Consider the following 13,433-nt stretch of genomic DNA (forward strand, 5'->3'; position numbering starts at 1 on the left):
ATGGCTTATGGTTATCCTGATATGGCTAACGTCCACTGGTGTGAAAGAAATCCACCCTATACCACCCAGTACTGGGGGTCTTCCTGTAAAATGTACAGCTGTGTGGTTGTCTTCAGGTCTGTGACTGTTTTCAATCATCATACATGCACGCTTTATTTCCATATTTCCCAAAAGTCTCTCCAAAGTGTCCATTTAACACACTTTTGTTAATCCAGTCACAGTTTAACCAGAATAAAAGTGTGCATTTGAAATTGGAAATTAAAAAACAAATTGCTCTTCTTCACTGTCAGTGTTCTTCTAATGTTGGGAAAAAGTGTTTGAATCCATAAGTTTATGAGGGTTTTGTGGAATCTGGCTGGCTGGCAAGAGGCCTACCTGGAATGTGAATCAGCCCCATTTCAACACATAATATGGCTACGTACCAAGAGTGTGTGTGGTATATAGTCATCTGCTAGTTTTGTGATACTCAGGATCACTATGACATGCTCAATTTTCTGATCTGATAAGATTTTATCAACATTTTTTATTTTTATTTTTCATACATAACACAACATACATATATATAAAAAATAAAAAAATAAATAAAATAATAAAATAAAACAACAGACATATACTCAACATCTCAAAGTCCAGTCAAAAGGAGGGACAGAAAAAAGAAACCCACAGAAGTCACTCCTCCATACAGTCACGTATTTCAGAGAGAAAGCACTGCCAAGCATCAATGGCAGAAGGCTTGGCCCCATTGATTCGTGCTGTTGTACATTCACAGGAGACTATTTGCAGGAGGCTACGGATCCAATATGTTTTCCCACACATATGCGGTGTAAACCAGTTCTGTATTATGGTCTTCTTCGCAGCTGTAAAATCAGCTAACAACATTCTCTTTTGCATCGAACTTATACAGAGACCAGAATCATCATTGAGAAGACACAAACTTGGGTTAACTGACCAATCAATTTGCAGTAAGGATGATAAAACCAGGTTTACATGTGTCCATAGACTGATAGTGATAGGACATTCCCAAAACATATGCAGAAAAGTACCTGATGATGTAGTATTACATATATGGCAGTTGAAATTTGATTGTAGTTTCATTTTGAATCTTTTGTAAGGCGTTATGTATGCTCTATGAATGACTTTGAAGTGAATAAGACGATGCGCCAGATTTTTAGATGTTAAACTGAGATTAGACCACACCCTCTCCCAGTCGACAGATACATTAAGGTCAGATAATTCCCTATTCCAAATAGTTTTAATAGAAAGAGGTTTTATAATGCAATCAAGAATCTTATTATATTTTAAGGAAGCAGATGGCCGACCAGCAGATGGTGCCATACAGTCCCGCATAGGATGAGAGGAAACGGGAGAAGACCAAGGAACGCCATACGCTTTGAGAGCGGAACGTAATTGAAGAAAGACAAAATATGCGGATGCTGGTAGACAAAATTTGGTTCTTAACGTCTGAAATGAACATAGGCCCTGGTTATCATATATATCACCGCACGTGTTTACACCTAAAGAAGACCAAGAGGGTTGGACAAATGGGCGATTTCCGCATACAAAATTAAAATTGTGCCATAAAGGCATACTATTACAAAATTTGAAGGGTCCTCCTATCCGACGTTCAACCGTTTTCCAGATTTTAATAGAGTTGGCCACAACCGGACCAAATTTATAATTATCCCCTTTTTTCTCTGTGCCAGTAAATCAAATATCTTGGAGTCTATTTGGTTTAACCTTGTCAGCTTCAATCACTCTCCAAGAAACTGTAGATTGAGGATCAACCCAAGTATGAAGAGCCTTAAGCTGGAACGACCAATAATACAGTTCAAAATTTGGTACAGCCAGTCCTCCTGCGCTATTAGGATGTTGTAATGTGGTAAGTTTAAGACAAATTTCGTAATTATGGAGCTGATCTCCTTAAAGTAACCTGGAGGGGGAGAAAGCGGTAGCATAGAGAAAAGAAAATTTAATCGAGGTAGCAAATTCATCTTAACAGTGAAGATTCTTCCTTGGAGGGAAACGTTAAGATTCTTCCATCTTTGAATGTCATTCTTGACCTTAACTAAAATATTATTAAAATTGTCCCTGGCAATCTTATGAATGTTTTTATATATGGTAACACCCAGATAGGTGAAAGATTCCTTAATAGGGATATTAACTTTAATATTGTTAATTGGCATTAAAGCAGATTTGCTCCAATTTATTTTATATCCTGATAAGCTACTAAAATTATCAAATTCCTTAATTATATTAGAGACTGAAACATCAAAGTGGTCTAAATATAGAATAATATCATCAGCGTATAACGAAATACTATGATTATGATCATGAATCTTAATCGATACTTCAGACTTCCTGATGGCTTGTGCTAAGGGCTCAAGAGATAGACAAAACAATAAGGGGGAAAGCGGACAGCCCTGCCTCGTTCCCCGCTGTAAAGGGAATGGGGGGGAAATAACATTACCAGTTATGACTGATGCTGCAGGTGAGTGGTATAATGTCTTAATCATAGAAATGAAGTGCTCACCGAAGCCGAAACATTGCAAAACTGCCCACATATAATTCCACTCTAGCCCGTCAAAGGCTTTTTCTGCATCAAGTGAAAAGACTGCACAAGGGGTTGGGTGGGAGTCCGCAAAGTCAAGAATATGAAGAAGTCGACGCATATTATCAGTGATCTGATAAGATTTTGTTGAAATATTAGCGTAAGAACAGGCTTTTACATGAACTGACCTTGCATGTTTGATGGTAAACAGCTGGATTAAAAACTCAAGTGAAATTCTTGTTAGTTCTCAAGATCTGGATCATCTTGTTGTTCACAAACAATGACTCACATGTTCCATCTCAGAAGATGCAAAGGGAGATAAAAATAGGAGGGAATCCAGTTCCATTTGTCATAATCAATAAAACAGTACCTGTAGTCTGATTACAAGTATTTTAAAATATAATAAAATCTAATTACAAATGGAACTTGATTATGTAATCTATATTATATGTAATCAGTTACTACCCAGCACTGCTACTCTGATTATAATGCAAAAAAAGTGTAAGAATCGTAAAGTTTTGTTGGTCACAGAGCTTATTTTCTGCAATAATGCAAAATCCAAAGGAAAAATCCTTTTGGGTGTTTGTCAAGGGAACAATGGTGAACTTCCAGACTGGCCTACTAAAAGGCACACTCAGTGCTCTATATGATGGAACATATTAAATATAATTGCTAAATATAATGAATTAGTTTGTGATCTCATTTGAACCAGCTTCCTCAGATGAATTGAAATAAAGTCCAAAGGACATCCAGTAAGAGATACAGTGTTTATAGTACTGTCAGACCAGCAGGAATGTGTTATTGGGGTTTGGGAGGGAACAATTGTAATTCGAGTGGACTTCAGCTCAGAGTTGGTCTCAGTGGACATTGTTCAGCCAGCGTTTCACTGAGCCCAGATGAGTCTGGGCAAATCCAATCCCTTCCAAACCTTTCATTAGTGCACCGTTGCCTCCTCGGCCACTATCAGAGTGAGTCTTGCCGCAGTGATAGGGATATGTGTGCTGAAGACGTAGTCTCAAACAGGAAGCCAGGGCTAATGATTCACAGATGGTTGGGGTGGATGGAGCGCCGAGGCCTGGGCTTCGTCATGGTGCATGTTTGTGATTTATTCATCTGTTACTGTGGAAGGGGGCCGTGGCAGAGGGGCTGAGCTTAGGGCTGGATGGGAGTGGGCAGTTAAGTTAAGCCATCTCCCCTCTGGTCATGGTGTGATTCGGGAGGTCTTCCCTAGCAAGGCCCCCTTCCTAAAATATCAAAGCAACTATGTGTTTGCATGTATACAGTCCCATTTATACTGTGTGAGAAAAAATTTCAAATGTGATTGTATAAAGACAAATTCATCAAAAAATGAATCATGGTATCCACAAAACATTAATGATAAGAAACGTTTCCTGAGCAGCAAATCAGCATATGATTTCTGAAGGATCGTGTGACACTGAAAACTGGAGTAATGATGCTGAAAATTCAGCTTTGCCTCACAGAACTAAATTACATTTGAAAACATATTACAATAAAAAAATAATTGTTTTAAATTGTAATCATAATATTACTGTTTTTACTGTATTTATCAATTTATTTTATCAAATAAACGCAGCATTGGTAAGCATAAGAGACTTGTTTTAAAAACATAAATCTTACCAACCCCAAATGTTTTAAAGACAATAATATCCAAACATATTGTATTTGTACTCTACAAACCCCAGCGAGCAAGATAAAAATGACAAAAGAAATCACAATACAAGTACACAAATACTTGTATTTTATATATATTGCAAGGAAGTAAGAAACACTTATCCATCTAACTTTATACAGAGAGTGTTTGTTTATTTATTTACTTATTTGATTTGATTTGATTTGCAATATGGTGATTCCGCTTTTCTTCATAAAAACTTTGGCTTTCAATGCAATATCATAATCACAATTAATCTTATGATTTCTGACCAATCTTCAAAAAGCAGAAATAAACCATAAAAATGTACAATTCTGTAAATGTATTCACAGTGTTATCAATGTAAAAGTTATCACATTAAACATAGTTGATATCCTGGTATGTTAACTTTGACAGTCCCAAAAATGCATATTGTAAAAATGTCAGTGACCACCCAGCACCTCCTTACAGATCCAAGTTTGTAAGCCCTTTTCTTAGAAAACTGCAACAAGCTATCTTGTTGAATGAAGGCCACCCATACAGTGAATGAAGGAGCTCCTACATCACACTTGGCCTAGAGTCCATATCTATCCCTACTCAGTGAAATGCAAGCGGCTTTTGCACACTAGCCATGGCATTCGAACACCGCCTTGGAAAGTGTGCCATTGTTTTCAAGTATAGGCTGACTCACGGCCCCTCTGGCCTGATATCTGATTACAGCTGAGCGAAACACAAACATCCAACATGGATCTCAAAGCTACTCATGTAGACAGATTTGGTCTGGGAGAATGAGTAAAGTAAAAACAGCAACAGTAATTACAGCCCTCCCGCTACAGACAAAGCCTTATCTTTCATTATGCCACAATACGGCTGTGAACTTTTGTCCACGATTCAAGTACCCTTAAGGGATGTGTTATGCAAAACCTGGTGGTAGACCAACAAAGTTGCGGGTATTTTAATCTTATTGAAATTAAAGGGAAAAGGGAATGCCGTTGACAGATTTCAAAGCGACGGCCAAAGTTTTCGACAAACCCGTACCGTGATTTGTTGATCTAACCCATTTCAGCGTTGAGACATGTGAATTAATGCTCGTCTCCTCCACCCAGTGCATTTCAATATGTTAGCCTCATCTGTTCAGGATGTCCTCCCTCACTGCTCTTGTGACATAATATTCATTTCAGCCCACACCCATGAAGTTTTTCTCTCCATGGCTTCCATTTGCTCTATTTTTCTCTGGTTTCACTCCAGCATGATGGTGGCTCCTCCCTCTCTCCAGACACATGTGAAATTCCCAAAGTCGTTCCGCATCCAAAACTAACAACGAAACCTCCCTGATTACCGTCACGCTTTCCTTATGCGGCGTGGCTTGCCGTGAAGTGCCATTCCTACTAAACCGGCCTCCTCTCGAAGCAGACGGGACTCGTGGACGTGACTCACCAGGACAGACCACGAGGAACGCTAGCTAACAGCTAATAACGGAAAAAGATTTTAGTCACAACATGTGTTTTGAGACATCAAGCTTTTGGCATGCGATAAAATGTAATCAGAACATATTTGGGATTGAACTTGCCAAGTGGTTTCCAGCAAACAAACAAAATACACACTTCATTACTACACAATGAATATGCAAAGTGCTGAATTGTATATCACTTTTTCCACAGACTGATACTGTGTAAGTAGAGCCTTTGTGAAAAAAGTACCCTTTAACATCATTTTAAAAAGAGTATACTTGTTACATAAATAATATACTTGAAATGAATATACTTAAGTGTGAACTCACTTAAGTGGATGTTAAATGAAAATGTATTAATAAATGCAGTTAGCTAAACTTTAGAGTGCTTTTTGATCCACTAGTAGAAGTTAAGGTCACATCTTATATTAAGGTCCGATTTTCGCCATTAACAAACCATTAACTACAACTTTTGCCTCAGTAAACTCAATAAGTAACTACTTAATAGTGAGAATTGGTCCGTAAAGTGTTATATGTAATTTCATAATTTCTTCTGTTGTCTTTGAAATATGGTTAAAGTGTACTGCTAAATGTGCTGACGAGAATTAAAAAGAGAATTAAAAAACTAAAATATACTATAATATATTTTTCTGTATGTCATGTGTTTAAATGTATTTATAATTAGACATTTGTAATGATGAAGTTGCAATGTAATACATTTAAAATATATTAACTTATAATATTGAATAACACACTACAGTTAAAATTCAAAATCAAGTACTTCACAAAAAAGTGTACTTCTTTAAAAATTAAAAAAGATTATTAAAACATAATGATTGAAAAAGTGCTTTGAACTAGTTTTTGAAAAATGCACTGTTTAAAAGTGTGTTAAAAACAGTCATAAAAGTGTCTCTCTTTAAGTGCACTTATATGGCCTTTTATTTCATTAATATTATATTATCCGCAACAACTCAATGCACTACTTTTTCTCAGTGGACGTGTCCATACTGGAGCTTTTGGTGCAGACCTTTTTGACGTCAGTTTGGTTGGCGTGAAAGAGATTTTGCAAACTCTGAACACAAACTTTGAACACAATCTGTCCTAAAACACAGAAGTTAAAACCCAAATCACAACGTGAAAGCAGGAATGTGACAGAATCAAACAGTAGTTCTTTTTTTTTTACTTGTGCATTAATGTTTATAATGTGAAAGATAAACTTAAGATAACCACGTTTAGCCTTAAAATACAGGTCATCATGAGACTAGGACGATCCATTCTGCTGGTTTAGTGGTCAATAGACTAAATGAAGCCAGACCAAGAGCTGTCTGACTCAAGCAGCACATTGATTTAAACCATACTTGCTTATCTCAGTCGTGACTCACTTTGGCATCATTGACTGCTTTGGCACAAGGAAATGTGTAAGTCAGAATATTTTCTTACATTTACGCGTTTATCAGACGCTACTTACATTGCATTCAAGTTAGAGGTTTTTTTACTTTTTTTTTTTTATCAGCTCTTGCTTTCCCTGGGAATCGAACCCATGACCAGTGGTGTCAAAAGTATTCACATTCATTACTCAAGTAGAAGTATAGATACTAGGGTTTAAAAAGACTTCTGTAGAAGTTGAAGTATCAACTCAAGTTTTTTACTCAAGTAAAAGTGTAAAAGTACTGGTTTCAAAACTACTTAAAGTATAAAAGTAAAAGTAATGGAAGGGAAAAAAAATGCCATTAAGGACAAAAGCTTAGGCCGCGGCACAGGGGCCTATTGTGCACTATCCCACCTCCTCAAAAAAACATTTTTCTAAAGGCCATAATGACTATAATGTTATATTAAAATGTTAATGTTGAAAAATGTGGGATGCACTAGGCTACCTGTTTCAGCCGGATATGTGCCCACTGAAAATGAACGCATTTTAGTACAATGCAAATACATTAAAAAACCATATGTGTACTACTGAGCATTAACGTGTTTCATGGAGCGGAAGATATGATGACTAGTTGCCTGTAAGTATTGTACTGGTGCAAAAAAAAAAGTCCTTTATTGGAATGTAAATGTACATCCAAGCTTAGCTGCAGGAATCTGTGAGGGCAACGGACGAAGAGAAAGCACCCGTTTGATAAATGAGCCAGTAGTGGAGAAATAATAACTTTTAAGAAATAATCTTTTTGAGTGTGACGTGATTTGTGTCGTGCAGGTGCGATGGATCGCGTACAAACCAATAGGGTGTCGGAATGGTATAGGTTTATATTCTCATCCACAATTCACTCTATCCGGATGGCGCGATTTATCTGGATAGGTTTTTATTTTTTTTTAGCGATGACCAAGGGCGATGCTAGGATTTTCATTTTAGGGGGGCTCAGCCCCCAATGATGGTGTAATAATAAAAAATAAATATTTACAAAAAAAATTATTAATAGGGTAGGATGGTATACTAAACTTATTGCAGTATTCCACTGTATTACATAGATGGGTATAACATCCGAGTACAAGCCAAATACAAGTCTACCTGATCTCTCACACACACACCTGTTTACAAACCAAAAATGTTACTGTTTGCATTACTAGTACAAATCTTTTTCTATGCTCAAGTACAAACAGAAAATTGTAAACATAAAACATCATATCACTTTAAACTTACACTGACTATCCATATTAGCAATATAAACAACACCGCTATAAGGCTGGACAATGGATTAAGCTATGTGGGTGCTGTGATTTAACTTTTAAAAGTAAAAAATAAAAAATAAAAAACCCCCGCAAAACTGAAGCAGTCTGTGAGAAGGACACACAATGTTTCAATCTCTGTCAATCACTCTGATATGCAATTAAAATGAGTGCACTGACTGAGTGCTGTCTGTCACTGTCTTTAATCACTTCTATGCATAACTGTATGGTAGTTAATGCCACATGCGCTGTAATATTAAGTTCTATATTGAAAGCTAAATTTTCAAATGAAAATAGCAATAACGTGATCGTTTTATAAAGTATGCCTATAATGTGTTAAGGGCTTTCGCTGAAGGAAACAGCTGTGGTGTCTATGCAGGGCGGGACCGCGGGCGCGAGACTGGGCATGTCGTGACGTCACAAACTGAGTGACTGATTGCCATGGAAACGTAAACGTCATGTATATCTTGTCTCTTTGAATTTTAAATCATTCTGCATTTATATACATTGCTCCATTAAAACCTCAACATGTCGAGAACACAACTGTCCAATGAAAAAGTGCGGGGGACGAATTTACTTTTTATAAAAAGTGGGGGGGACACGTCCCCCGCGCCCCCCGCGTAATCTACGCCCCTGCACACTCATGTATTTATGGTTCTGATGTCAGTCCATGGTCACATGACATACAGGTAAACAAACTATGTATATGTGTGTGTGTGTGTGTATATATATATATATATATATATATATATATATATATATATATATATATATATATATATATATATACACACACATATATAAAATTTTATGAATTATTAATATTTAATGAATTATTAGCTTTTCATCATTTCATCATCTCACAAACCTCTTGCAGCTTATGATATTTATTTATAATTATTTATTTCCAAATTTATGATTTAATTATTAGCTTTTCATCAACTCACAAATAAATAAAACATTTCATCCTTTTTAAGCATATCTTTTATTTGATTTGTTTTCATTTTAAAATTATTTCTGAAATTATACTTACTTGGTTATTTTACATTTTCATCATCTCGCAAACCTCTTGCAGTTTATTTCTAATATTCATTTAGAATTATTTACTTCCCATTTTTATGATTTAATTCATTATTTTCATCCACTCTCAAATCTCCTGCAGTTTCCTCATGAACCAACGGGGGGTTATGTAAAATATATATTTATTTGTCCTTAATAAGTTGTTATATTTCTATAATCTGCTCAGTAATTTATAAAAGTTACTGATAAATAAAAAAAAATCTTGCTGAGCACCAAGTATAAGACTCTTAATGGTCCACTACCAGCACTATGTCCGACTGTTCAGTGAGTGGACAAGGCTGTATATTTATGACCCTCCCTATGACCTGCATCAAACGGGGAGGTCAGAGTAAATGCATTGCCCTGCCGCCACTAGCCCATTACTCTAACCCATAATCCATCCATCTCAAAGAACAGCAGAGGTCCTGAGCCAACCAACAGCTATGCCGTCCAACACTCAAACCCTAAGCAGAGCACAGAAAAATAAACACAGGCCTGGCACAGGGAACGCCTCCCTCACTGTATTTACAAACACAGCTGCTGCCATAGGACTCCTGACGAGGGCGTGACAAAGAAGGGGGCGCTTATAGGCACGCTGACTGCACCATAACATCTTCAAGCGCTGAAAGGATCAAGCATTTGCGAGGAGTTAGGAGGAGACACGCAAGCCTCGCAAATGTTTTATTCAAAATGTTTAATAAAAGTCAAAATTCTGTTTGTATTTGACTTCAAAGTGACTATGATGGGATCTATTTGCTATGCAGTCCAGATGCAGAAGTAAACAGACACATGCCAGCATTCTGGGCATACCGTGGGGCCACTGATCTCCTCCACACACTCTAGTACATACTATAAACATTCGCACATACGCCACTACATCACAGTGTTCGAAATGAAGGATAAAGCTGAATATGCTGTAAAAGTGTGTTAAACACAAAAGCTCTCTGTAACAACTAATTTCATGAATTTATGATAAAACCACATTGTGTACGTAGGGTGATTAAAGGGTTAACTTTCCCTTAAAGTTTACCAACATAAGATTAAATCGTTACTGGGAAAAGTTTAAAGCGCTTGAATAAATGCTTTATTGCGTATTTATGCTATTTGTTTATGTCTAAGCTTTTAAAGTGAGAAGTTGTGAAGTTTTTTTTTTTTTTTTTTTTAAAGTTGTGAAGTATAGGAGGGAAAAGAAAGAGTGTGACGTAGTGATGCTTCAGGGCGGTGTTCGCACGTTTCCGGGAAAGAAAAGAGGAAAAAAAGCAAATAGCCTACTCGCTGTGGTACTACATCTGCAATACAGAGACTCGTGCTTTGAGAACCTATAGTGGGATCCCATAGTAAAGGCAACCCCGTGTTTCCTTCCTGCTCTCTTTCGCTTTTCAAGGATTTGTTCTGCTCTCCCTCACCTGTAAGTTAAGTTGGAGAACAATGGAAGTTTTTTTTTTTTTTTTTTACTTTGCTTCATTTATGGAATATTTGCACGTCTCTTCAGGAGATAACCTACACCGCCACGTTTCTGTTTTAACTATTATTTCCCATCTGGAGACGTCCTAACCTTACTTAGATCGTTGTCTTTTCTCGGGAAGTTTGTTGTTTTATTAAAAGTGTAGGCTATTATTGTTATTACGCTTCGTATTATGTTTTTATTAAGTTTGTTTTTGTTAATTATATTATTAGTATTGCTTTTACACTGATAGTCCTAATAGTCGTATTTTAATATGAGCACATCTAAAGTTTTGAGTCGCTCGCGGAGTTTTGCAATAGCTGGTCTGGATGAAAACAAATATGGTTCCGACATCCGCCTCAATTCGTAGGCTACTCAATACATATTTAATTACATTTTTGTTGGCTTCTCATAATATTTACTTTCTGAAGAGAGAGAGAAAAACATAAACAGTAAGACGTGACGAAAAAATAAAAGGCGGCACCTCGAGAGACTGCATGCGGGACGTGCTTTTCTGATAATTATAGATATTTAGATGGATTTTCAAACATTGCAGTGTGATTAGTGTAATTATCAACGTAATGTATCCACAATACAGATGTTCTGGATTCAAATGTAAGAGAAAAAAGAAAGAAAATAGACAGGACTGAAGGGGTGTTTGGGCTGAGATAAGTTTGACAGCAGCGCGGTCTGGTGGCCAGATGTGGAACTGCATGAGTAAACGCTGCCCTCTGCGTATTTGAGGAGGAACCGTGTTTACTTTCTCTTTCTGTTCTCTTAGACGAACCCCAAAATGCTGGCCATTCTGTTAGCAACGATAGTCTTGCATCTGACAGACCTTATCATTCTCTTCATTTCCACATGTGCTAATGTGAGTATCATCTTTAAGGACTGACTTGCCTGCTTTTGCTTTAGTGAGTCACATTTTTGAGTAAATGACTGGTTCATGTGTAGAAGTAATCATATGAGTGTTTCTTTATAAAAAAAAAAAAAAAAAGGCCTGGAGAACACATGGAGTTTCGAATTATGACCTCTGGTACGACTGCGCACAAAGTAATGGAGGATATCAGTGCCGTGGGACTAATGATGCTGGTAAGTTAAACGAAACAGTCTTTTCAAAAGTCTAATATTCTTTGAAAAGTTCCATATTTATTAAAAAGTTCCAAATGGGCGATAACACATCATCAGTAGAACCACGAAATGTGTTCTTATATGAGAAAGAGAAACATATGACTTAATAATAGTAGCAATGCATGTAATGTTTGTTCTGTTTCTTTACAATCTGTCAGACTGGCTTCAAGCAGTTCAAGCCCTTATGGTCCTAGCCACCATTTTCTGCTTGATCTCCTTCATCATCTTCCTCTGCCAGCTCTTCACTCTTGTAAAGGGAGGTCGCTTCTTTTTCACAGCCGTCTTCCAGGTCCTTGCCAGTGAGTATTTCCTCATCGGATCTATTATATCCTGTTTCACTTATCCCAAGGACCCGTTTACATGTTTTTATTCTTTCTCTTTCTGTCTCCCGAAGGTCTGTTTGTGATGAGCGGGGCCATTATCTACACGGTGATGAGTCCAGAGTGGAAAAGTGACAATGATGCTTACGGATACGCCTTCGTCCTGGCCTGGCTGGCTTTCCCTCTCACGCTCATCAGTGGCTTCATTTACATTGTCCTGAGGAAGAAAGAATGAGAGTTCAGGCCTCAGGGATTGTTGTAGAACTGAAAACACTACTCAGATGACAGGCTCTAACCTAACTGCCGTCTCCTCCAGGCCTGAATATTTAGACCCTAATGTGATCAAAGAAACTGACAGTTCATGAAGATTGAATACAGCAAAGACACAGTGTGCATGACACAAAAAAAGGTGTCTTTGGCTGGTGAGCCTATTTATATCACTTTTATATGGCTTTTTTTTTTTTTTGTAAATAGTAATGCTATGACGTGTCAATGAAGGCCCTGACTTTTTAAGATTTTACTCTAGGAGGAGAGATATAGTAAAAGTATCATTCTTTTTTTGTTTTGTATTGTGTGTTATAACCCTTTTCAAATAGCTATCTTGTTTTAAAATGTCATAATAAAGTGTATTCTCAAAGGGAAATTTTTTGCCATCGACTTGAGATTTTCTTTTATATTCAAATTCCAGAATAATAAAACAAAGAATTGTGCTGTTTTGTGTTTGAATTTCTTTGGAAATGGTGCTATGTATTTACCATTGCTGAATATTTTATAGTTAGATATACCTATAGGCTCAAATATTGTGTTAAATCGCACGGAAAATTTTTATAATGCATATTTCACCTGTGATTATATCGCTTTATGAGGTTCTTTCTGTATTAATTTTTAAGGAAAAAAATAAATATCTAATTTTTTTCCCTTGTCTCAATTGTCAGTATGTGAGGAAGACTGTGACCTATGCAAAGTGGACACAATTAGTGAGATGCTGAATTATACTGTAATAGAGACTTTTTGAAGTTTGTTATTGATTAGTGTCCAGCTAGAAAGGCAATGTAGAAAAAATCTGAAAAGTCAAGCAAACCCCTCCCAAAAGGCTTTAGAGACTGAGGTCAGGCTTTCTGTCAGTAGATGAAGAAAACAGATGTGACAGCGATGACTTTTCATGG

At 36.8% G+C, this 13,433-nt stretch overlaps 1 protein-coding gene across 1 annotated transcript; it reads left to right on the forward strand.

Annotated features, from left to right (window-relative positions):
• Positions 1–10,318: 10,318 nt before the first annotated feature.
• On the forward strand, positions 10,319–13,190 carry LOC306849510 (peripheral myelin protein 22-like). The gene is made up of 5 exons (XM_079384599.1): positions 10,319–10,780; positions 11,598–11,687; positions 11,815–11,908; positions 12,106–12,246; positions 12,342–13,190. The coding sequence occupies exons 2-5, from the start codon at positions 11,610–11,612 to the stop codon at positions 12,500–12,502; spliced, it is 474 nt and encodes a 157-aa protein (XP_079240725.1). The 5' UTR covers positions 10,319–10,780; positions 11,598–11,609; the 3' UTR covers positions 12,503–13,190.
• The last annotated feature ends 243 nt before the right edge of the window (positions 13,191–13,433 follow it).

This window comes from Barbus barbus (genome assembly GCF_936440315.1).
Source record: "Barbus barbus genome assembly, chromosome: 3".
Classification (NCBI taxonomy): Eukaryota; Metazoa; Chordata; class Actinopteri; order Cypriniformes; family Cyprinidae; genus Barbus; species Barbus barbus.

Bases quoted from the DNA above. Each gene is read 5' to 3' on its own strand.
- LOC306849510 (XM_079384599.1), top strand. From the start codon at position 11,610: ATGCTGGCCATTCTGTTAGCAACGATAGTCTTGCATCTGACAGACCTT. The intron at 11,688-11,814 runs GTGAGTATCATC...AAAAAAAAAAAG, and splicing joins TCATTTCCACATGTGCTAAT to GCCTGGAGAACACATGGAGT. The intron at 12,247-12,341 runs GTGAGTATTTCC...TGTCTCCCGAAG, and splicing joins CGTCTTCCAGGTCCTTGCCA to GTCTGTTTGTGATGAGCGGG.